This window comes from Penicillium cosmopolitanum (genome assembly GCF_028827165.1).
Source record: "Penicillium cosmopolitanum strain IBT 29677 chromosome Unknown utg000006l:49.0-5199605.0:1.0-5204138.0, whole genome shotgun sequence".
In the NCBI taxonomy this organism is placed as follows: domain Eukaryota; kingdom Fungi; phylum Ascomycota; class Eurotiomycetes; order Eurotiales; family Aspergillaceae; genus Penicillium; species Penicillium cosmopolitanum.
In genome coordinates, this window is record NW_026622676.1 from 948,483 (window position 1) to 969,177 (window position 20,695).

The window sequence follows — 20,695 nt, forward strand, 5'->3', positions numbered from 1 at the left end:
CCTGTCAACCTCTCGCTTGGTACTCCACGGTTCCCACCAATCCAAAAGAGGGGATATACACTGCCAGTGAGAAAAACCTCGGTAATTCACGAACAGGATATTTCCAAATGGCTTGTGGTTCCATCCACCTGGCCTGGCCGTCCCGCGTCTGTAGTGGATCGGCACCGCTTGCCAGCCCGAATCACGCTAAACAGCGGCCGTTAGCTCCAAAGGCCCCTTAAAATTCACCTTGTTAGCGTACACGAGACCCTCTCTGTCGGAGATGAAGATTCTTGAGCCACTTGTGGGACGCATCATGGCAAGCGGGTCCCCCCCGGTAGCCTGAGAAATCCCTGCGTCCGGCAGTTTGTGTTTGGTCAAATTGCGCTTGATGCCGTGTGTGGCTTCACGCTAGAATGTTTACTTACCCCGTTCTGGCCCTGCCGAAGACAGAGTTATGGAGTCTAGCGTACTACATACAAGTTTCCCCCTGACACGAAACGCTTTTTAACTCTGCGAATTCCACTTTTCCAGAGCCCTCGTTAACTTTTCCTCTGCTTGGATGCGAGGGATCAGGGAAACTTATTCCACGGATCTTCCTTCGCCCTGTCAATCGGCGTTATGGGTACCGTTGAGGATCATCAAAATGGGGCCATTATAGCTGTCGCAGCTACTTTTATGACCATAGCGTTTATCACTGTGGCACTTCGATGCTATGTCCGACTTCGCCTAGTGAAGGCGTTCGGCTGGGATGATACCTCGATGGTGGTGGCTATGGTAAATTAACCCATCTCTTTGCTACCGTCTACAACCCGCTAACATCTTAATAGGCCTGTTATATACTGTTTTCAGCATCCATGATCGGGGCAGGTCTCCACGGCAATGGGCGACACTGGTATAATGTCCCCGCCGAGGAGCGAGTGATCGCAATGAAGGTAAATCAAACCAGCCAAATCTATATTCTGACTAAAAGGCGAAAAGAAAAGCACTAACATTCTGTCTTCAAAAGTATTGGTGGTTATGTGAAATTGCATTCTGTTTTTCATCAATTTTCTGCAAGATTTCGATTTGCATTTTCTTGATGCGTATCTGCATCAAGAAAACACACATGTGGACTCTTTACTCGGTCATGGCCTTGACGGTTTTGGCTGGCCTTGTTTTCATGTTCCTCATGCTCTTACAGTGCAAGCCACTGTCATACTTCTGGACCCGAATGGCTTTCCACCCAGTCGTAAACAAGGAAGGCGAAGGCTTTTGCATCAACATGGAAATCATCGTCGCCATGACATACGTTTACAGTGTCTTCGCTGCCGTCTGTGATTTCACTGTCGGCATTCTACCCATTTTCGTCGTCCACCAACTACAAATGAAGAGGCAGACGAAGATTGCGGTGATTGGCATTTTGAGTATGGCTTGCATGTATGTGGACTTTATCTCCCAAGACTCTGGGACAAACAACTGACTATTTTCATAGTGCCTCCTCTGCTGTTATTGTTCGCATCCCATTCGTCAGTACCTTCCTTGATCTGAACGACTTTTTATGTACGTCAAGCTTCTCCCATCTTACACCAACCTCCTCATTGAAAAGATACTAACATATGCCAAAGTCTCGACCGTCCAAATCGCATACTGGTCGAATCTTGAGATTGGTCTAGGAATCACCGCCGGCAGTCTCGCAACCCTCCGCCCCCTCCTTCGTCACTGGTTCGGCTCGCGCGCCGATCCATCATACTCAGCCGGCTTTCCCAAACAATCATACGGGCGCCGTACCGGCGGCGGTCTCAGCGGAGCACATGGTGCAGCACTACCATTGGGATCAATTAGCCAAGCCGAAGGAGGCGACTTAAGACCCGATAAGGTCTCAGTCATGGTCACGAACATCGAGAGCCAAAGAGACTCAAAGAAGTCCTGGCCAAGGCCGTCCAGCCCGAGCAGTAGCGAAGAAGGCTTGAACGTGCATCACCCTCCTCTTCCTGGAAGAATGGAAGTGGGTGTTCACCAGACGTTCGAGGTTATTCGAACCGCTGCTGAAAATGATGTCAATGAAGGGTATCACCATCACAGGTTTGAGAGGGAAAATGTATAGTATAGTAAAGATTCAAAATAATAATGAGCATTTCTACTTGATTCGAGTATCTGAGTACTCCGTATTGCCTTTCTCCGCTGAATACCACTCAGCGAAAGAAGGTTTCATCTTGTTTCACATTCAATTTTGAGAAGGTTTCCCCCGCCAAGTAAATTTTCACTAGACACAAACCTTCTCGCTTTAGAGTTCTACTCGCGGGATATGCTCATATTCATGCGGGGAATATAAAGGTTCATTATCGGTTTTATTGCCACCCTGCTATCTGCCGCTCTTTCATGCCCCTTTCAATGTAGAAAGCAATTCTCTCAAGCATGATCCAATGTTGGTGGGCTGCGACCAATATCAATGGTATAGACGTAAATAGGCTTCTTAATGGTATTCTCCTGATATCCGGGTTGCAAAAAGAGATCACCACGATTAAGCTGCGACGCGCACATCCACAGACGCTGCTGTGTGTCCAGCCATAAAGCGTCTATCCACAAAAGCCTGTGATCTCGAACCAACAACATGGTAGTCCCATTAGGCGCTAGAACCCGGATCTCCTGTCGGTCGCCATCGCTGTAGTAAATGTTGCCATTGGAATCAATGGCCGTGCCCCCGGTACTAGGCGTTAAGGCAAAGGGCTCCACATAGTTGGGCAGCATGTCTGCCATTGTTCTATTATGAAGTGCCTCATTGAGATATTTTGTCTCGATGCGTGACATGTATCCGCTGCCTGGCTGATAATATAAGTAATCGCCACTAGGCGAGACCTCAAGCTGATCAGCATGGATATACTGAAACTGTCCCGTGGAAGAACTGCGGAGTAAATGGCCCTCAGCTGATAGCGGCATAGATGCAACGACTGAGTGATGGCCGCGCAGCACCATCCGTGCGTGACCGGTCTCCAGATCTAGGACAATGAGAGAACCGATGGTATACTCGGTCAAATAAGCGTACCTTCCATTGAAGCGTACGTCATTCAGTGAGCCACCGGTAGTTGTAACATCGCCAAGATAATAGGTACGCTCCACCTTGTTAGTCTCCAGGTCGAAGGAGATAAGCTTAGACGAATTAGGGAAGATTTGAAGATTCCCACTGTCGACAACCCAGAGTTTTCCATCAGGACCGATACGTTGCGCGTTGGTTGAAACGTATTTGTACTCTGAATCGGTTGGCGTGTCTGTGCTGACATTCCACGAATTCCATTCCTCGTCGGGGTAGGGAATGAGTGTGTGGTTGTTGCTGATGACCTCGACAATTTGTGAACCCGTCGTGCCGTCAATATGGGCAATTTTGAGGAAGGTGCGGCCGTCAGGGGCTATGCTAGCGCCTGTAGTTGGATGGTCAAGAATTATGGCGGTTTTAAGACGTTTGTCGTAGTCTTCGGTTACATCTGCTTGGGCCTGGAGGGCCATGCAGAAAGCGACAAGGACGCGAGAGCCTAACATATTGACTTGAAAATTTGCACAATGATCACAGGGTACATCGTATATCAAGAACTGACTCTGTCTGAATATCAATGGCTATTTTCTTGGCCGAACGCATCTGTCAAATGTTCACATTTATCTACTTTCCGAAACCGGCCTGATCCGCCGATTGACAGGTTGTCGGCCATGGTTTATGGTATCTTTAATCTTGACCACCTAAGAAAGTTTATTTTGTTCTTAAATATTGTTGTCAAAAGCTCAAGTTTGCGGCCTTGTTAGAAATACTTTATCTACTTCTCTCGCTATTAATAAAACCATGAGACTCTCAGAGAATACTCAACCTAGCCCAGTCTAAAAAAGGAAGAGAAAACTTGAAGAAAGGGACAACTGATTTTGGTTGCCTCTATCGCCCATAGCAATTATAGCATAATCAAACATAAATCTAGCGAGAACAACCGTGCGCCCCAACAAGATACCGCCGATCCATCTTCTCAGAAACTGCAAGTCCTCGGCGTGAACCAGATGCACGTGAAAAGAGAGATACAGTTTTAATGGCGAACTCAAACCACTAGAGACGCACCCGTGACCTGATACAAATACTAGTCTCAGCTAAATTTTCTCGCCAGTTTCAGGTTGAAGGAGAACGCGTGGTATGTACGTCCGGTCGGGATCTCGGTGCTCTTCCGGCGCGGGGAAAACATGTGGAAATCCCCGTAGTATCCGAAATATCCGCAAGGCATGAAAAAACCGTTGAGGAAGATCCAGAAGGGCCCGTCGGAACGGGACGCTAGTTGGCCATAAATTACCCCTGGTGGTCTAGTTTGGCTCCAGCGACCGACTTCTAGACTTTTTGCCCGCCACGCGAGTTTAACCTTATTAGGCAGTGATGGGCTACGACAATCTGCCAGAAACAGGAATTTAAGATGAGGAGTTTTACACCAATGGGATTTACTTCGCTTGCAAAAGCTCTTGAAATGATTCCCCGTTTTTTTTTTTTGCTTTCGAACGCGAACCGAATTTTGAGCCGGTGGAGCTCGCACGAATTATTTTTGTTTTGACCGGGCAGCCGCAAGAGGTATTATTAGATACTGTTCGGCTGTCAGCTCCCGAGAGAAATCAAGACCAATGATTCCATGCATATGCGTGTCGGATATGAGCTTATTCGATTGCTTTCTTCAATATGAATTGCACTCCCTAATACATAAGTGTGCACCTGGGCAGCACTTAGATTAGACGGGGTGTGATAGTTAGGTATTGTTATGTGATTTCAAGTTACCTTATTCTAGCAGTCTATCAACGGGGCCAGTATCATGCTTCCACCTTCAGCATGTTTCCTATTTCCATGTTTCCCTTTCAAGGTTGGCATCAGGTCGGTCATCACCTCGGAACCTGCAGAGTGGAACTACAAGTTCGAAAGAAAGGCCATAACAAGATATCATGCATCTGCAGTTATTTAGCGTAGTCGCTCCCCTCAGTTCTAGAGACTTCGTGTGAATTGACTTCTGAGCCACTGTCAGTGGACTCGGACGATCCTAGATTCGATCTTTTAGCGCTGAGCCCAGTTGTTATAAAGCAGAAGATAACGAGAACAGAGAGAGTGCAGAACACACCTTCATCTATTACGACCGCTTTATCGACGCAATTTTCACTCAATGAGACGTGGTTGACTAAAAGGTTACCTACAAAACACAAAGAAATCAATGGCACTAAACTGACGAAGACTATTCGAAATCCGGCCATTTTTGCATCCAGATTTCGTGAATGGTCTAAGTCAGAGCTTTCTTCAATTCTATCTCTTTGGCCGGATAAAGCTTCAGATTGCGTATTATTCAATTGACTTGAATGATGCAAAGCGGACTGCATGGCGGCACGTTGGGCTGCGGTTGAAATGGCAACACCGAAGACAGACCCCAATGATCGAAGTAGATTGCGTGTTGAAGTAGCCACAGCACGATCCTCCGCTCTAGCCAGAGCCTGGACAGCTACTAAACCTAAATTTCAGATTTATTAACAATGCGTTGTGTCCAATGTCATTTTGTGCCATTCTTACCCGGTTGATGAGTAAATCCGACACCTGCACCTTCAATAGCAAGGACCACCGTATATACAAATATACAAGTATCTCGTTTGAATAAGAGGCGAAGACCTGCACCAACAGACCATAGAAAAAGGCCGATGCGTAGGACTGGTGTGAATCTAATAATCAGAGTTAGAACATAGTCAGAGTAAAGCCAACAGGCTCTTGGCGAACCTAGCAAAGCGACTCATCACGGGCCCAGATATTGCGCCTGCGATACTTTGAGCAAGAACATAGGGCAAAGTTAACATGGCACTTCCGAAGGGTGAAAAACCTCGAACTTCCTGAAAGAAGAGAGGCATGAAGTACTGGGTTGATTGCCAGACATAGTCATGGAGGGCACCCGATATCAACATTATGGTAAGAGATCTTTGTCTGAAGAGAGTCAAAGGCATGATGGGAAGCTTAGCAAAAAGCCCCTCGACTAGAACGAATATGCCGATCAAAATACATCCGAGAATCAGTAGGCTAATTATGAAGCCGCTGTTCCATGGCCAAGTATTGCCACCAGAGCTTATAGGGATCTACTTGAAGAAGTCGTCAGCCAGCCAAGCAGAGTAATGGTAAAAGAAAAAGTGGATGGAGAAGACAAAAATGACGAAGAAAAAAAAGTCACAACGTAAGTTAACGCACCAGTAGAAAAATAATTCCTGTCGTGGACAAGATAACCCCTGCCCAATCAATTTGTCTGATTTTGATATTCCAACTCCCTGAAACTTGCTTCAATGGCAAGAAGAGCAATAGGAACAACATGCATATCAAGGCTAGGATAGATGGGACCCAGAAAGTCCAGCGCCAACCATCGGAGCTCTTTTGTATCAAGCTGGCCGCGATAAATGGACCACTGACAGCCCCGGCTCCAATAGCGATGCTCACGAATCCCTGGTATTTTCCTCTATTTTTCAAACTCACTATGTCGCTTACAATAATCGAAACCAGTGAGCTTATACCTCCAGCACCAATTCCACTCAATGTGCGCGTCAGATATAACCAGATCGGACCTTTTGCCCACCCCGAGAGAAAGTCGCCAACCATGATACACGCGACCGAGATCATCAACACAGGCTTACGCCCAGAAATATCGGAAACGCGACCATAAAGAGGTTGGAATGTTGTTTGCCCAAGAAGGAAGGCAGTTCCCGCCCAAGTGATTGTTGTTCCCGCAGATAGTGCATTGGAAATTGTAGGCAGAGCTGTCGTTGTTGAGTTCATGTCAAGATAGGTTATGAAGTAACAAGAGCAGAGACAAATATACGAAACAATGAGCCGAGGGAACGTGAGCCTCAGGGTCTGGTCACCCAGATAGTTCAGCCTCTCCGGAGAGGAAGACCCGTCTTTCCCTTCTTCGATGGTGGATTCCGAATTCATCATCTCAAGGGGTGAATAACGGTAAATCTCGTAGTTTTCAGACATTGGGTTGATGATAAGTCTTGAGGAGGAACGTGGTGAAGCAAGCAAAACCTAACAAAGATTGAGCAACCTACGCCCGCGTCAAACGCAGTTTTAAGTGTGACACTCTCATAGATCACATCATACCTTGCGATGTCTCATCGGCTCAAGGGTGACTGCATTTTGCAACTTTGCAAAGAATAGACCGGGTCGAAGGTGTTCGCCGTGCTAGATTGTCTGACGTGAATTTATGCACAGGGTCACACATACATTGCTCGTTTTATCAAACGGTTGATGTTTGTCGGTGGACTCGCAGGAACGGTGCTATGTGCTGGTGCTGAATATCGTGATTGATCGCGTGCCGCACTCTAAATGGGAGGAGGTCTTTCCTAAGAACTATCGCTGTATGAACTCGAGTAATAGAGAGCATAGAAATTAGAGAATCGATCCCTCGTGGAATATTTGAATTCGGATATTTCACCCTGAGCCCTGGAGGGAAGCTTAAACATACATGATTTCGAGATGTACCGATAATCTAAGCTTGGAGAGATTTTCGTATCCACTAATCAAGATAGCTCTGGCTTCATACATTGGAATAGCGCACGGCTTCCACAGCCATACTGACCCTCAGATCAGGAAACGACTAGAGCCAGCTAAGCAATTGAAACCCGGATGGCGTTTATCTTCAATAGCTCCTCAACATCAATCATGAACTCATCGGCCTCGCAACCGGACTGGGTACCTCCCTCCAACATCATTACAGCAGTTCTCATACCCATGGCAGCCTGATGTTCCGCCTGCTGGACTAAGTGTTCTATTTTCCAGTTCTCCCCATCCACGCGATCTCGGTCAAGTAAAATCCGCAAGAGGCAACCGTAGTTTTTAGCTTCGACGCAAGCCGCTGCTTCTTTGTCATCGGCAAACATATCCGGGGCGCGATGCATTCCCAATTCACAACTTCTTCCATTGTATGTATTTTGGCCCTCATCAAATGATTCGCATAAATGATCACATTTGCACCGGCATCGACAAGGGATTTCCGGGGGGTGGTTGCGTAGGTAGTGGGAACTACCACAAGGGGTGTGACTTGGTCTCTTTCACGGAATCGCTTCAAGAAATCGAGAACCTCCGTGGGACTAGAACTTTTGCTGTGAATCATAATGGCGTCGGCGCCTGCTTTTGTGTACATCTCAGCGCGGGATAATGCGTCCTCGAGAGATGCCTTGATGGAGGCAGCTTCTTCAATTGGATCATCTTTCACGATGCGTACGTTGAAAGATTCAATCCTAGCAGTGATCATCAAGTCAGCACACTGCGCAGACGCCTTGAATGTCTGGATTGTTTTGCAGAAGTCCGCCGGGTCTGCCTGCGACTGAGATCCATTTGCTGTCAAGAGAGAATTGACTTTTTTGCCCGGGGCTTTCAATTCCTTGTCCTCAATGACCGCCATGGAGACTCCAATGGTGACAAGAACCGCCACCAATGCCGGGATATCACTGATAGGTCCCCCACTGTCAGCATCAAAGGCTGCGCATATCGGTCGATCGCTTGGCCATAGTGTTTTGATGTTTGTCGCCTGCAAGATTGCGCGGTAGAGAGGCGATACGATCTCGGTGTCGGGGATTCCGAGGTAAGTGGTTTGAGTCAGACCGCTGATCCAGATACCCTCGAAACAATCTTTGCTATTGTTTCTCTCCCGGATGACCTTTGTAGAAGACCGATCATGCGCTTCGAGTAGGCGAATGGCCCCGCTGCTCTTGTGAAGAGCGGACCGCACTGAAAGCATAGTGGAAATGTCTCCGGAGGAGATGATCTGGAAGTTTCAAAATTGATTCAAGCGTTTGGAGAAACAAGAGCACATGAATGATGGAGTGGTTGAAGTTGGGAGGTGAATGGAGGTGAATGTGAAGTTCAAGTTTGGAGGGCAACATCAACAAGGTTGAAGTAGGCACCCGTGGGTTCCCTTTTTGGATCACATGTCGAATCCAACATCAAGTTTCTGCTGCCTTTCCATTGAATATTCTGCTTCTATCTCTGATGTAAATAATTGAAACGTTCAATATGCATTGCACTTTTACTTTGGTTCACTCGTTATACCCAAGTAAGATTATACTGCAGCATTGCGTATAGCGTCTAAGCTTGGAAGTCTTCGTGTTTAGATGTACTATATACTACTTGTACCAGTAGTAGTATAAATTGAAGGCGTAAGTTCCTCGTAATCCCAACCAAGCTTTTCTAGATCCTGCTCAATGGTTCGGGTCATATCCACTTTCATCTCCCGGATGTAACCAAATGACTGCATCCCGATGTAAGGTTTGCGGGAACTCGCAGGCGCTTTTGCTAGAGAAATAATTCATATTGAGAAGTACGATCGGTGCCACATGGTATATACTACCTAAATTATTGCGCAATTGTTGATAAGCTTCCTCGTTTGATGTGCAAAATATACTACTAGTAGTAGTATTTTTATAGTTGTGGTCGAGCAGTCCGATGCGATGACTAATCCCCGCATTCAAAGCTCGGCCCGTTGGATCGACGTACTTTTGTGCATCTTCACCAATCACAGCTAGGATCCATCATCTTAACGACTACTCTGTGTGACGCTGCAGTTGACTGTTATTTCTCGAACGGACCGTGGCTCATATTTGGACAGGTCCTGGCTTCAAACAATCGGCAAGAAGCCCGCCCGGCCAAATAAATGTTTTCCATCGTATCTTTAGCTAATACTGCTTGTCAGGACCAGTATACTACTACAGGGGATTCGAGACAGTTTAAACTCACACTTCTATAATACCAAACCATTATCCGAATAAGGTTCGAAAGGAATCGCAAGGATGCGCTCTCATTCGATCGAATCACTCTTTGCTGAGCTTGACGATATTCCTCTGGATCCTCACTATGCCCTCAAAGAGGACTTTTCGGCCGATCCTTCTCCCTCAAAGGTGATTTTGGGATCGGGTATCTACCGTGACAAGAATGGGAAGCCATGGATATTGCCAGCAGTGAAAGAAGTGTGTCAATACCTCATATACCCCAATGGATCAATATGATACTGACATCTGGCTCAAACCCATCAAGGCGGAGGAGATAGTCAAGTCTTCAGAAGACTCCGGTCGCTATGACTATCTTCCTATTCCAGGATACGCACCATTCTACACCGCAGCACGAGACCTCCTATTCGGATCCCTCAGCTCCCCAGAAGACAATTTCGTCTCCGTGCAAACGATATCCGGAACAGGTGCCAATTCACTTGGTGCACACTTTTTATCTGAAGCCCTCAAGCCATCTGCCGTATGGCTATCCAACCCGAGCTGGGTAAACCATGCAAACATTTGGAAATCGGTGGGGGTCCCGGTCAGGTCCTACCCATATTGGGACCCAGAAAGAAAGGCATTGGACTTTGAAGATATGATTCAGATCATTTCCCAAGAGGCTACTCCTGGAGATGTGATCGTACTTCATGGCTGTGCTCATAATCCCACCGGACTTGACCCGACAAAGGACCAATGGAGGACAATAGCAAACTTGTGTGAAAGCAGGGGATTGTTCCCATTCTTCGACTGTGCCTAGTAAGTTTTGTTTGGTTACTTATGGTTCTCCACAACTTGACATCTAGACTCGGAATACTGCATATGCTTACCAGAAACAAAAGTCAAGGATTCGCTTCAGGGAACTTAGATGAAGACGCGTGGGCCTTGAGACATTTTACATCCCGTGGAAGCATGGAGCTCGCAGTGGCACAGTCCTTCTCTAAGAATATGGGTCTCTATGGAGAGCGCGTTGGGGCCCTGCATTTTCTCACGGCTTCGCCAGATGCCGCACGCAAGGTTAAAGGACATCTATTACGTCTTCAGCGAGGACTTATCTCCCAACCACCCAAGCGAGGAGCAAAAATCGCGACGACAATCCTCAAAGATAATGCACTGTTCCCAAAATGGTTGGCGGATCTTCGCGAGATGAGCTCTAGGATCAAATGTATGCGACAGGCGTTGTACGACGAGTTGATTTCTTTGGGAACGCCCGGAAACTGGGATCATATATTGACTCAAGTGAGGATCCCCGTTATTTCCCGCAGCTTCGACGTTTCTGATGAGTTTTAGATTGGAATGTTCTCATATACAGGTCTCAGCCCTGAGCAAGTAGAATGCATGCGGACTGATGGTCATGTTTACATCTTAAGCTCGGGACGGATATCAGTTGCAGGCCGTAAGTTGGACTCTGGATGATAGAAAAAATTTGATCAGGAAGCTTACATTATCCATCACAGTCAATAATGCAAATGTCAAACACGTGGCCCAAGCAATCGACAAAGCATGCAGGAAGGAAATGATCTGAATTTTTCAAGAAGCAATATGCCACGCTCCAACCCAACAACTTTGATTCTCCACGAAGTCGGTCGCAGGACAGCTTTTATTCTCTTGATAGTGAATTTGTGCCTTTGGATATTACCGGATAGTTGTAGCTTGCTATATACTAAGTAATAGTGATATGATAGTAATGGCCAGCCAATCATGAATTCGCTCGGCAATGTCTCTGCGGGTTCTGATCTGGCACAAAAAGTGTTTTGGGATGCCCACGCTCCTACTTTTACCTGAAGTAAATCTGTGCGCTCAAGCTCCAAGGTCGTCAGTTGATTTGATTTAGTTCACAGTCTCTGGTCTCCTTTAAACGCTTCAGGGCTGACTAGTTACTAGTACTTCCGAATCGGTCACGACCCCAGATTCCCCGAGATGAAAACAACCAATACTGCAGCGTATGCGGCTACAGAACCGAATATCTCTGCCCGTCGTGCATTTGTCAATAGCGCAATGCTCAAAGCAAAGATAAACGTAAAAGCAACCACCAAGCCTAACTTCGTAGTCGGATTATCAACCACGTAGAGGCTGATGATCGCAGCAACTAAGAGAACCGCGGCAAACAGGATGCTGATCATAGATACTATACGTGTGATATGCCGTCCCTTGTATATCGTTGTGCGATCGAGAGGATCAGTCCCCTTATGGCTCTGAAAGGCCCAGTGGTCTTGCAGGAATTTTGAAAGTATGTCTTCGTCTGCTGGTTTCCGCAATGCAACGAGGTCGTCAGCTTCTTTCAGCATATCTTTCGCCCTCCCACTTATAATCGGGATAGATGGCAGATAAGCGCCTTTCCAGGCATTTCCCTCGATGTAATCTCGGTAAGTGGACAGAACGCGGTCGCTGGGTCCGCTTAATTGGGCGATTTGGGATTGTCGTAGTAGGGCCTCTTCTGGGGTCAGGTATTAGCTTCAGATCAAGTTAGGGAAGTCGAAGTCGAAGTCAAAGTGGAGAGCTCACCGTATTCTTTGATTTTGGATGAAAGCTCAGCTGCCTTTTCTAATCGCTTCTTCTCCGGTCTTGTCGGATCAGCAGCGAGCTGTGTGAGTGTTTCCCATCGTCGCGATGCCTGAAGAGAGTCTAGGTCCGTACTCCTTCGCGCTTCCTCGTCCAGTTCATCAATCTCTTTCTCCAGCTGGATAAGGCCGCTCTGCAATGAAGAAGGTTCCGAGCGCTGAGACGTCGAAACCGGCGGAATACGAGGGTTTCGCCATCCGGATCTCGACCTATCCAGCTAGCAAGTACGGGGTACCCATCACGGACATTCCCAAGTTCTGCGCAGTTCAGATTCTGAGGTGCTGACACTCGAGCATTGTTCTACTCTCCATGTTTTATTCCAAGGTTTTTACAACGCTTTGAATTAAAGACTGATGTAAAGTCGCACTGGAGTGGCTGCGCAGATTAGGCAGAGCCCAGTGAGGCCGTAAGCGCCTGCAAAAAGAACTGGTAATACTTTTCCACGTCAGCACAGAGTGGCGGAGCTGGACTGGTCAGTTGCCTTCCCCTCAGTCATAATACATTCTGGAGGTCATATTTTAAACTCTTTTCCTCCGGTCCTACCCTTCCACTGCTCTCCAACTCACAGAAGATCTCGCTCAAGTGTCAAGGCATGTTATCACGGCCAGTCAGACAATGATCGAACCTTCTTCTGATACTTTATAGTGAACCCGTGGCCGTGCTCTGTGGATGCGTCAGGCCTCTTCCGGGAGAATATCACTTCGGATTGATATACGCAGGCTCCAATGGTGTCAGTCCAGTGGAGACAATCGAGCGATAACCTGTGAGACTCTTATCCTCCCACGATGTATAAGACACTGCTGAGTTTTCTTTCTGTTCGCTATCCGATGGTTTTGACTTCAGCGGAACAGAAGATGTTCTCCCAAAACCCTACTCTCTTCAGGAGACTGATATGTTCCCGTTCCCGGATCAACTGACTGAGCTCGCAAGGCAGGTTGAAAATATGAATTTTTTCCATACTTCAAGTTGCGCATGGTCCATAAAGAGCATATTGACCTCGGCGTGCGGCCTTGGCGGCTCGGTGGGGGAGATATAGTGAACTTGCATTGACGGCTCGGGAGGACAACATTATTTCCAAGACATCTTCTAACAGCGCTGGAGCTCGTTTTTTCGAGATACCTTGTCAAATAAGAGGTAAATCCACCAACGCACTCGGCGATTACGGGGCACAGCGGATTTTCATGAAAGAAGGCCACGCCATTCGCCTCGGGCTATCAATCAACCGAACTTCTACCACCAAAGTCACCATCGGCAACGGAAAATGGGTTCAATGTGTTGGAACAGCAACTGCGCCATTTAGATTCAGCGGCGAGATATACTGGGGAAATATCAGATTCTACCTCTTATCTAGCTGCGTTCATGATGTGATCATCGGAAAGCCTTTTTTAAAGCTGACGAGGACATTCTCGAACGTTGCCAACTTCTATCGCCGTGTGAAAGAACGATTTGTCGAAGGCATATTGCAATTCCATTTGTTGTACCTGCTCTAATGTTTGAAGGCATGATCAATGGGTATGCCCAAACTGACCTTGCTGATTCTGGCTTGAAGTTCCTTGTCATGGACGAGAAGTACGCACGAAGTATTGGTGTGGAGATTCATACCGCACATCGGCATTGTACCAGATTGAAATTCGCTGACAACTCAGTCGCCAAAACTGCCGGAATGGCGTATGATTTCGAATGGTGTTTTGGCCGAGATAATGAAATCAGCCCACCTCGCATTCTGAACTTTCATATTCTGGAAAACGCTCCTGCAAACGTCATATTAAACGACGCACTTCTATTTGACACCAAGGCATTCTCAAAATACCTTGACTACTTAATAGACGACGATGACGATTACAATTACGAGTTTGAGGAGGAAGGTATGCATATTTACTTTTTCGCGATTGATTTTGACAAGAAAACGAGGCAAGGGCAAGGTGTGCTCGCCAGTTAGCTAACTCCTGACCTACTACTTCACTCTCTAATGATTTTACAGTGGAGGTTAAATCATTGACTCTTGTCGATTTACGACATTTGGTGCTTGTTCGTCGTGGTGAAGAGGCGGACCGTATCTCCTCCCTCCCTGAAACTGATAGATCGGCTGTACGAACCATCGAAGAAGACAGACGTACTGAGTGCAACCGGGTATTTGCGGCCGTGAGGACGATGGACCCTCTCCAAAGGATAAACCACTTGCCGTCTGTTCTTGCTATTTCCCAGGGGCAATTACAACCTTTTCAAGTTCAAGTTCAAGCTCGACCACGACCACCACTCAACAATCAAAATCAAATCAACCTCATAAAGAGGAGATTGTCGAAGGTCTTGGCGTGCCTTAAACGTGGAAATTAGGCATCGAATAAAATTTGAAGAAGGCTTGTTTTGCGAAGGCTCGAACTCTTTACTCATTGGAGAGCATTTTTAATTCTAGGTTTATTGTTAGGGTCTGTTTTATAAGGGAGTTTGTGCCGCAGGAGCAACCCAGATCAAAAGTTACCGAAACGGAATACTAGTAAGCAGAAAGCTTTCTCAAGACAAGATTTGTGGTTGGTTGTATAAAGCATGCCCAATAACTACTAATCTCCTCAAAAGTACCTACCAGTAGATGCCTGGCAAGCTTTGGCAGTATTTGCCGGGCTCAGCCAGAGAATACCCTGGGCCCGGTTGAGATCATTTTAAAAGCATTGTACAAATATTTAAAGACAATACACACCATGATCAATTTGGAGTTGGATTATCCAAAGCCTGAAGGTCTTTGAATAGGTGCACTTTACTGTGGACGGCCGAAAGAGGGTGCAATATTCCGACACAAATATGCACAACACAACCAACAAATACTAGTATGTTCTCATAATGAGGTACATTATGGCCCAAGCTGGTAGTCTGGCTTGCAAGCATATCCTCGGCCCTTCCACCTATATATTCAGAATAGATGGTTGATAGGCGCCTTTCCAGGTATTTCTTCCAATATATTGTCGGCGGAGGAAAGAAGAATATGGCGTGATCCATTTAGTTCGGCGATTTGAGATTGTCGTAGTGGGACCTCTTTGGATGTAAACTTGTTGTGTTTGAAGTGTTCAAACCCGGGGCCCATGTGTTGTTATTCAAATGATTCAAGTTGCTCACCTGGGCAAGCAGCGTGTGTCTGAACTGGAAATTATGTTTATCTCTGTTCGAAGAGCATGTTTCCGAAATCAAGCGTGTGGTTAGTCCCGAGGTCATAATGAAAGAGAAGGAAGGTGGGAAGTCAAAGCAGTGTTTCTCTTTGTTCAAGCCGTCTGAGTCTGTGTCGGAAATCGAAACATAAAGTCTCTCTCTGCTCGTGAGACGCTAGTGGTCGAGCAAAAAGCACTCTCCGGTTCAAATTGTCTCAGACATCTGAGGATGGTATAAATAATTGGCCAAATACCAAACTTCATTCCCGATTATCACACCGTAGAAATAATCGGGTAAGAGGTGGACCTCGAGATTGGGCACTTCGTATAAAAGAAGGCCTGTGCTTTCCACCACGCTCTATTAATGTGGTTGTCAATTTCAGACGCCGCTTATATGCCTTATCAATGCATAATTAATCCAGCCACACTCGGTCGTTGACCCAGCCAATCCAGTCACTCGAGATGTTTCTGCCAGGGAAGAAAGCCTCAAGTGACTGGCGCGGCAGGGTCAACGGCCGAGTGATGCTGAGGAATGCACGGATGAGATGTTTCTTCTGTTTTCTATGCATCATGCCGCATGCATGACTCGAACTTTGTTGACCAACTTTTTTTTCCGCGCAAGGATCGCGCATAACGTAATCCACGGCCGAGCGGATCAAACAGCCGAGCGGATCGCCCTATCCAAAATCGCGTCCTCCTACCAACACACCTAATTCAACCACCTACTATGCTACCAATTCGCACTGAATCCTCGCAGAAATTAGCCAATTAAGAGGGCAGGGTCTTATTAGCCCTTTCTGATATTGAAAATGGCCGTATTAAATCTCTACGTGCGGCGGGAAAGCTATATGATATACCCTACTCCATACTACATGTGTAGACATCGCCAGAACCCATGTCAACCATGACCCAACCCAACCCAACCCAGCCCAAAATGGGTTTTGGGTTGAGACCCTTAACCCAAAACCCACATGGGGACCCAGTGTCACGGGATTCCGAGTATACAACACCTCCGACACTCGACACCGATCCGAAGCCGAATCCCCTTTGAGTCACCTGCATATCGAGGCCCACCCGAACCCTAATGTATTTAAGATCCCACAAGTATTCAGGATTCTTGATCTCTTCAAGAATCAGTCTGTCTATCAACTGTCCAATCTGATCTCTACTATCCGATATCCTTGCCTAGTCACAGGTCTCTAGCCTGACAACTTAGTAACCATTACACCCAGTGGGTCCCCATATTGGTGTAAACAGAACAAATATGCCAAGCATTAAAATACGGTCTGTATTAGATCTGTTTTTAGGCCTTATATATAGGTATTCTTAGTTTTATATTTAATAATGATATTATTTTATATTATATTTATATATATTACAAGTTAGAAAGGTTAAAAATAGTATATTAAAAAATAAAATAAATTACAGAGTATAGTAAAGCTATTGGTATACCCTACTAGATTATATATATATCTTGATATAAAGTCTTACTTTTTTAATAACTTTTTTAATACTTTATATTTAGATCCTAAATTTTAAATATAGAATAATTAATATTAGATAAAGCTATATATAAAACATTAAGATCTAAATCCTTCTAGAAAAAAAAGATATAGAACTGGTATTCGAATACAGTACATAAAAATTATGAAAAATTATGAAAGAATTATGCCAAAATGGGTTACCCTTTTATAACCCACTGGGTTATGGCGATGTCTAGCTCTGCTTATTTGTAGTGGATGTGGAGTAAAAGGCTATAAGATTAATCAATGTAAAAAACGCTAGATTATTATTAATTAATGCGTTTCGGTTGCGATATCTGTTACGCGTTGCTAACTGGTCACGGTGAGTGGTTAGATTATCGGGTAACAACTTACCAGTTGTTGGGTGTATCCTTGATGTGCGTGATATCTATCACTCGTACTCCTCAAGTATCGACTCGCAATCGTACCGTTGCTATGCTAAGCCTTACACGGGCTCGGATCCTGTTGAGTAACTTCGAAGGAGGCGCCAGGTAGTGCGCCAAGTAGGTCAGTCCGAAGAGCTCCCCTACTTGTAGTATGTTGGTCACAAGGGTTGAAACTGAATGAAGAATAATCCAAAGGTATACTGTAGTAACTTAGATTGATTGATCGCGAAGAACTAAATACATGTGCACAAGGGAGTGTCCTTATATATCTAATCCTCCGTGGGGTGGTATATTAGAAGGTACATCTGGTGGTATACCAGATCGTGCCCTTCCATCTACCCGCTGGTATACCCTCTGGTATACCCTGTGGTCACGTGCAGTTCCGCAGGTTCCCATATTCTAGGCGTAATTCCGGAACGTGTGAAAGCGTGGCCGTTTCCTGCACCAGGTTGGTCACGTGGGTCTTTACCAGGTACTTGCACTTATGGCGTAGTGTTAGTGACGGTAGAAAGAACGCCCGTTCTTGCGTCGCGCTAGCCGTCTCGTGGTTTAGTGCAGTATTGTTTGACACGGCGAATCAGAGGCTGATTCCGGCCGTCGTTCACGTGATCTGGTTCTGCGTTCCCTTCCTAGGAACGGTTGGCTCTTGGTGGCCCATCTGTAGGTTGCGGCCCCTGCGGCCCCTCATGTCGCATGGTCCGTAACAATATCCTGTTTTAAAATTATATTATGGGGTGGGGTGTTCCGCTCGGCCGTGGATTACGTTAGCTGGTATCCAGGTCCAGGCGTTTGGAATGGCCGTTTTGACATCGTTTTGGCATTTCTAGAGGGGCGCCTTCGTTGTCAAAGGAGGTTGGAAGTTCAACGGTGGGTCCTTCTTTTGGGATCTTTTTCTCTACAGTTGTTAGTATCAGAGTAGAGATTCAATATGATTCATCTGGCCTCAGTACCTTCCAAAGGCTCTTGGCTTGCCACTAGTGAAAATGCTGGCTAGATACCCCTCGTGTTGGATAAAATGATGGCATTGGCAGCGACAAGGCTGAAACCGCAGAAATCTGTAATCTCAGAGGATAAGATGAGGAAGGGAGAAGATGGTGGTGGAAGTGAAGGGAAGCTAGTACTATCTACAAACACCCGAGGCTGGCAACGTCGATGCCCGAGACCGGCGGTTCGGTGCCTGTTGCTCCACATTCAAACGACGGAAGGCAGAAGGGGCAACAACAAACGAAAAAAAAAAGCAAAGAAACAATAAGAAGGATGCCCTGCGTAATCTGGGTCACAATCAGCGGACCGCTGACCGCTCGCCCCGCTTATCATTCTCCCTCCATTTTCGGAAATTGTGACTTAGAGCAAGTCAATGAGGCTGGTTGGCCTCGGGCCTAGCGGCATGGCCAGCTCACACTTCATGTACCATGCATGCATGACGAGGGTGTCCTTGTATGCATTACATTGCTCCCATTGCTTTCTGTTGACGATTGCACCCAGTGCGCGCCGTTTGCCATTAATTGGGTAGATATAGCGTGAGGATTCCCTCCATCGCATAAATCTCCATTAACATGTTTCATCTTCATCTTCCATACCATCCTTCCGCGTCTCTCCCACTACAAACTACCACCGCTAATCTGATATAAATTGAACGAAGCATTGAGCTCAGCACCGAAATATCCCTATAAGCCATCAGACATGGACCCGCAGCTGTGTTTTGTTTATGGAACGGCCTGGAAGAAAGTGGCTACGGCGGACCTTGTTCACCAGGCCATTCGAGCAGGGTTTCGAATTATTGATATGGCAGCACAACCGAGACACTATCGGGAGGATTTGGTAGGAGAAGGTATGCGGGCCGCAATAATAGCTGGAGACGTTCAGAGGTCTGATTTACTAGTATGCCCCTGTTCTCTTTTTCATGGGTCTATTCCTAAATGCGGAGAATTCAGATTCAAACAAAATTCACGTGGACTTCTGGCCAGGATCACAAAACCATTCCCTTCAATCCCGACGCAAGCATTCCTCTACAAGTAAGGCAATCGGTCGCCTCCTCCTTGTACAATCTCCGATCTCGTGATAACCCGGAATCCGTTAATGAGGCTTATATTGATTGTCTTCTACTTCATTTTCCTCTTCCTACGCTAAATCAGACTTTGCAAGTATGGACAGCCTTACAAAAATTTGTACCTTCAAAAATTCGAACTTTGGGAATATGCAATACGTCCCTCCCAGTGTTGCAAGCTTTATTCCGAGCGAAATCGGTGACACTCAAGCCTTCGGTCGTGCAGAATCGATTTCACGCGGAAACATCCTATGACTGGGATATCAGGGAGTTTTGCGCAAAGGAAAACGTTATATATCAAGGATTTGGAGTTCTCAAGTCAAACAAATGGCTTCTATCTACTCAGCCTGTCATTAAGCTTGCTGAAGAAATCAACACCACTCTCGAGATCGCGCTTTTCCTTCTTATCTCAGAATACCCGAATTTTCAGATACTGAACGGCACTGGAGATGAAAACAGAATGGAGACCGATTTGAAGCTTCTACAACAATTCAAGGAATGGAAAGTGATATCCCATAATAGTGACATGACAAGCCTATTGCATCACCAATTTAGCGCCGTTTTGATGGCAGGCCACTGAATATTGCAAATTCACCACCAAGGCGCCTGTTTTTGCTATTCATTTACTAGATCCAGCTTGCCGCAATGTTTCAGCCTTGAAGTTTGACACTGTAATTCCCTAAATGCTATTCATCTATCTCCTCCTGGTAGCTTGAGGGGGCATGGCATTGGATCCTCAAGTCTTTTTTTATAGTTGAAAACCAATGCCCGAACCTCTATGCTCTTTTGGGGACTAGTGTCTAAGCCCGAGTATGACGGATGTGAAAATGAGGTATGAGGGCAACCTATCCATGTCAGGGATGAAAAATTTGCAATAGCAGGTACCTCTAATCCAGACTCACACTTAGCCTTCACATTTGGATCCGAGTCAAACATTTTCATGATCATGACCTCCTCCGGGGTTTGATGACTGGCGTAGTACCATCTATGACTTGGGTTGTAATAGGAATAGAAAGTTGCCCCTTTAAATTTCCGTCTGACATGGTCGCATTCAATCAGATCTGCATCTGATATGGAGGTGCCATCACAAACGGCAAGGGGGTAGTTTCCAACAGGATTTCCGAGTGGACGCCACACACTGTGGTTGGATATTAGCCAAAGTCAAGCCCGCATTTTAGGGAGCAAAGGGGTTTGAACCTACTTGATTATTCTGACTCTGCCCTGTAGAAGAAAAGAAGCATCCTCTTTCAATTGCAATTGTATACGATGAAGAACGGCGCGTGGACTTTG

At 46.1% G+C, this 20,695-nt stretch overlaps 8 protein-coding genes across 8 annotated transcripts; 4 read left to right on the top strand and 4 right to left on the bottom strand.

Moving 5' to 3' along the window:
* Positions 1-600: 600 nt before the first annotated feature.
* Positions 601-2,065, top strand: N7509_004889 (uncharacterized protein; the record flags this gene model as incomplete). Its single annotated transcript, XM_056629526.1, has 5 exons — positions 601-756; positions 810-914; positions 989-1,398; positions 1,454-1,521; positions 1,587-2,065. 5 exons carry the CDS (start codon positions 601-603, stop codon positions 2,063-2,065), a joined length of 1,218 nt encoding a protein of 405 aa, XP_056488828.1.
* A 305-nt stretch (positions 2,066-2,370) lies between these two features.
* On the bottom strand, positions 2,371-3,495 carry N7509_004890 (uncharacterized protein; the record flags this gene model as incomplete). Its single annotated transcript, XM_056629527.1, has 1 exon — positions 2,371-3,495. One exon carries the CDS (start codon positions 3,493-3,495, stop codon positions 2,371-2,373), a length of 1,125 nt encoding a protein of 374 aa, XP_056488829.1.
* A 2,009-nt stretch (positions 3,496-5,504) lies between these two features.
* N7509_004891 (uncharacterized protein) lies at positions 5,505-6,964 on the bottom strand (the record flags this gene model as incomplete). Its single annotated transcript, XM_056629528.1, has 3 exons — positions 5,505-5,670; positions 5,711-6,075; positions 6,185-6,964. 3 exons carry the CDS (start codon positions 6,962-6,964, stop codon positions 5,505-5,507), a joined length of 1,311 nt encoding a protein of 436 aa, XP_056488830.1.
* Positions 6,965-7,754: 790 nt separating this feature from the next.
* On the bottom strand, positions 7,755-8,726 carry N7509_004892 (phosphoenolpyruvate phosphomutase protein; the record flags this gene model as incomplete). The annotated part of the gene is made up of 1 exon (XM_056629529.1): positions 7,755-8,726. The coding sequence occupies one exon, from the start codon at positions 8,724-8,726 to the stop codon at positions 7,755-7,757; it is 972 nt and encodes a 323-aa protein (XP_056488831.1).
* Positions 8,727-9,774: 1,048 nt separating this feature from the next.
* On the top strand, positions 9,775-11,275 carry N7509_004893 (uncharacterized protein; the record flags this gene model as incomplete). Its single annotated transcript, XM_056629530.1, has 5 exons — positions 9,775-9,951; positions 10,019-10,509; positions 10,593-10,989; positions 11,041-11,146; positions 11,208-11,275. The coding sequence occupies 5 exons, from the start codon at positions 9,775-9,777 to the stop codon at positions 11,273-11,275; spliced, it is 1,239 nt and encodes a 412-aa protein (XP_056488832.1).
* Positions 11,276-11,648: 373 nt separating this feature from the next.
* On the bottom strand, positions 11,649-12,560 carry N7509_004894 (uncharacterized protein; the record flags this gene model as incomplete). Its single annotated transcript, XM_056629531.1, is given in 3 exon segments — positions 11,649-12,187; positions 12,256-12,521; positions 12,541-12,560. 3 exon segments carry the CDS (start codon positions 12,558-12,560, stop codon positions 11,649-11,651), a joined length of 825 nt encoding a protein of 274 aa, XP_056488833.1.
* Positions 12,561-13,801: 1,241 nt separating this feature from the next.
* N7509_004895 (uncharacterized protein) lies at positions 13,802-14,251 on the top strand (the record flags this gene model as incomplete). Its single annotated transcript, XM_056629532.1, has 1 exon — positions 13,802-14,251. The coding sequence occupies one exon, from the start codon at positions 13,802-13,804 to the stop codon at positions 14,249-14,251; it is 450 nt and encodes a 149-aa protein (XP_056488834.1).
* A 4,790-nt stretch (positions 14,252-19,041) lies between these two features.
* N7509_004896 (uncharacterized protein) lies at positions 19,042-19,985 on the top strand (the record flags this gene model as incomplete). The annotated part of the gene is made up of 2 exons (XM_056629533.1): positions 19,042-19,239; positions 19,293-19,985. 2 exons carry the CDS (start codon positions 19,042-19,044, stop codon positions 19,983-19,985), a joined length of 891 nt encoding a protein of 296 aa, XP_056488835.1.
* Between the last annotated feature and the right edge of the window lie 710 nt (positions 19,986-20,695).